Genomic DNA, 3344 nt, shown 5'->3' with positions numbered 1-3344 from the left:
GAATGGCTGGAGTTTCCGTGTTGCTTTAAAGAACAGTTCCATCTGGTAAGGTCCAGGCAATGAGTGAAGCCAAAGAGAACAACACAAGAAGTATTTTCCCACAATGCCTTTGTCCTCTGACCAATGCACTAGGTTTGAATGCTGAAGTCTGGCTTCAGGCTGGCAGTTCTTCAGCAGGGTTGCTTCCCGCCCACGCTTTAAGTCTTCTGCACCCATCACACAGGGAACATCTTGGGAGGGCTCTCGCCGTAGCAATACCTTGCTATAGGATCCCTATAGGTTTTCTCATACTGGACGCTCTGGGATGAAGTCCTGCATTTAGCCAAACACAATTCAAAGTGATCTTGCACTGCCATGAAGAGGTTCTGGAATGTCATGGCTGCCCCGTTGAGGAAGCGTTCCAGGAGAAGTTGCTTGCTGGGCTGCAGGCAGCAGGAGACGCAGTACTCATAGGCGCTGCAGCAGCCATTGGACAAGCAGCCATCGCAGCAGTATTCCTTTGTGCTAGGCATGTTGACATGATGGCAGCCATTCACCAGCAAATCCTTCCTTTTACAAACGTATCCTAGTTCATCCATGATGAGGTGCTTCCCTTGAATGGAGTTACGGCACTGATTACCTGGTCGACTGCTATTGCCTAGGTTAAACTGCACTTTCCAGGGGATGGGCTGATCATGGTCCTGAACCTGGAGGAGATTCCGATCGCTCACTGCCGTCTCCTCCTGCTTGAAGGTGCTGGTGAGGAAGTAGACAAGCGAGAGCCTGAAGACCAGGGCGAGCATCCACCTCCTCCGCAGAAGCTGGTGCCACACCAAGGCTGCTAGTTTCACCATCCTGGTGCGGGCGCAGGGCGCAGCAGGCCTGGGGCCCAGGTGGCACAGCCCCTACGTGCCCCACAGCTCCATTGCCACTAGCCTCAGCCGGCCCCGCGACCCGTGGCCTCAGTCCCTTCTTTCCACAGCACTTTGATGTACCCTATCTTACTTCACCCTCTCTGTAGTCCTATGACTACAGGACAAAAGTGGTTTATCGTCATTCTAAGGATGAGGCTATCGCAGCTGAGAGTGGGTTGTCTGGGTCATTATCCCAGACTGCTGTGAGGGTCACTGCACCAAAATTCACCCTAGGCACTTGAAATTATTTCCCTTCTCCTCAAAGGCATAAAGACCTTTGTGTGAGACAGAGCACAAGTCTCCACCCATGCTCACCCAGAACAGGACTCCTTCCATTTTGCCCCAAACAAAAAGTCCAAAGCCCTGACGCCACTCTCTCACCTTCCCACCCATCACATTATGTCTCCTTTCCTTGGGGGAGGCATAGCCCAAAGTCTCCAATGCACAGGCCGCCTGGAAATGCTGGCTGGGGAATTGGGAGACACTCAGGACTCCTCTGGGAGAGCCCAGCCACTCCCCCAGCAGAAGGCTTGCTCCTGGCCTGAAGGTCATTGTCAAGCCTCTCCCTGCTTTTGAAGGTGGAAGAGCACCCTTTCATGCTCCCTTAACTTGGAGGGACTCTTGAACCCATTCCATGAGCTGTCATCCAGCCCTGCTGCTCTCCTTCCGTGGCCATGGGAAACCTCCTTTGCCCAAAGCCTCTGGGAACAAAGTGATCCCCAGACAGCCCCAGAGCTATTGTTCCTATTTGCCACACCATTATTTCTGTCCATCTGCAGTGAAATTTGCTTCCCCAAATTGTGGCTGAGATTCCCACTCCATAGGTCCTTCCCTGCGCCCTGACCTTACCATCATCTTTCCTATTCTTAGCTGTGGTCCTCTACTTCCTCAGGACCACACCCTAAGCAGCTTCCAGGTGATAGGTGCACACTCCCTTTGGGAAGCCATTGTGTATTTGTTCCTTAAGTCACTCAGTCACCCTGCAATGTGCTGGATTCTGTGCTGGGTACTAGGGCTCAGGCTCTGGCCCCAGGGAGCTGAGAGTCAGCACTGTGAGAGGACTTTGTGTGACACTGTTCCTCAGGTGTACTCAGGAATCAGTTTCACCCATTCCTTGCCTGTGGGGCTTCTGCTCTTCCCTGGTCATCTGGAGCCTGGATGGGCCATGCCCCAGTTTCACCAAGCAGAAGAGAATAGTGCTCTAGGGAATGGTATCACTGCCCCATTATCCCCCATTCGAAGATGATGCACCCATCTACCCTGGACTGTTATGTGAGGGATAAGGAGCCTCAGCCTTGTTTGGGCCAAAGTATTTTGAGGTCTCCTTGTTAAAGCAGTTCTGTCCCCACCCTAACTATTCCCTTGTTCCAATGCTAGCAGCCTTGGCCCACTGGGCCCTCCCAACCAGAGTTGACTATTGTCTTCTTGGTGCCTCATTGCATTGAATCCATCTGTTTATGGGGGTGTCCTCTACATTAGATTTTTAAACTCCTCCAAAGCAGACTTTGCTTGATATTTGTCTGTATTCCCAGAACTTAGCATAATCCTGCACACAGAAAGCATCCAAAGATTTGGGTCTCTGAATATATGGAATAGGAAGGAAATTCCCCATTTGGGCCTGAAAGATTTCTAGCCACTCTGCCTTATTTCTGTGGCTGCTTTCTTTAACATGTCTTAAGTTTTCTGTGATTCCTAACAACTTAAGACAGCTACAGGTGCATTCTACCTTCAATGGCTCTCTAGTATATTCCAAACAAGGTCCCCACTCCCGTGAAGGGGCTGCCCCCAGGATTTCCTGCTTTAAATGTCATGAATCATCTTAGGTGGACCACCCTTCTCCAAATGCCTCCCATACTTTCACATCTCCTTGCCCTTGTCCACATCAAGCCTCCTTCCTAGAATTTCCTCTTGTTTTTACCAGTCAGTCTACTGAATCCTCTCATTCTTTAAGAACCAGCACAAAACAGTACAGCCTCCATGTGGCCTTCCTTTGAACATCTTGGACAGATGTCGTCTCACTGTCACCTCAACTTCCATGACACTAAGCTCATCTCTCTATCCATTTCATGCACTGATAACATTCTACCTTATATCATTGGTGTTTTTTTAAACTTGACTCTCCTGTGACATCTGGGGACTGAGACCAAGTCATATCCATCATTGTATCTCTCAGAGCATTGACCAATGTCTTGGTTACTGTTCTTAAAATGACTGGGGATAAGAACAGTCAATGTTTAATGAGAAATCATTAGGTGCAAATACAGTGCCATGGATGTTATTCGCACCCTGCATTTAATTCTCACAGCTCCTCTGTGAGGTTGGCAGCAGGTCCAACATACAGGAGAAGTCAGTTAGGACCACAGGGTCTGGTGTGAGAACCCTGCACCTAGATGGTGAAGGAGCCTGGCTCTGACCTCAGGTGAACTGACTCCAGACATCTTGACTTTAACC

The 3344-nt window shown here is 49.9% G+C and overlaps 1 protein-coding gene across 1 annotated transcript; it reads right to left on the bottom strand.

Annotated features, from left to right (window-relative positions):
* Positions 1-215: 215 nt before the first annotated feature.
* Positions 216-833, bottom strand: LOC119522127 (SREBP regulating gene protein-like). Its single transcript, XM_037820799.1, has one exon. The coding sequence runs from the start codon at positions 831-833 to the stop codon at positions 216-218; it is 618 nt and encodes a 205-aa protein (XP_037676727.1).
* Between the last annotated feature and the right edge of the window lie 2511 nt (positions 834-3344).

This window comes from Choloepus didactylus, chromosome X (genome assembly GCF_015220235.1).
Source record: "Choloepus didactylus isolate mChoDid1 chromosome X, mChoDid1.pri, whole genome shotgun sequence".
Lineage (NCBI taxonomy): Eukaryota > Metazoa > Chordata > Mammalia > Pilosa > Megalonychidae > Choloepus > Choloepus didactylus.
Note: the sequence above shows the minus strand (reverse complement) of the source record. Positions and strands in the feature narration are given on the sequence as shown.

Excerpts from the sequence above, each read along its gene's own strand:
- LOC119522127 (XM_037820799.1), bottom strand. The coding sequence starts at position 833 with ATGGTGAAACTAGCAGCCTTGGTGTGGCACCAGCTTCTGCGGAGGAGG.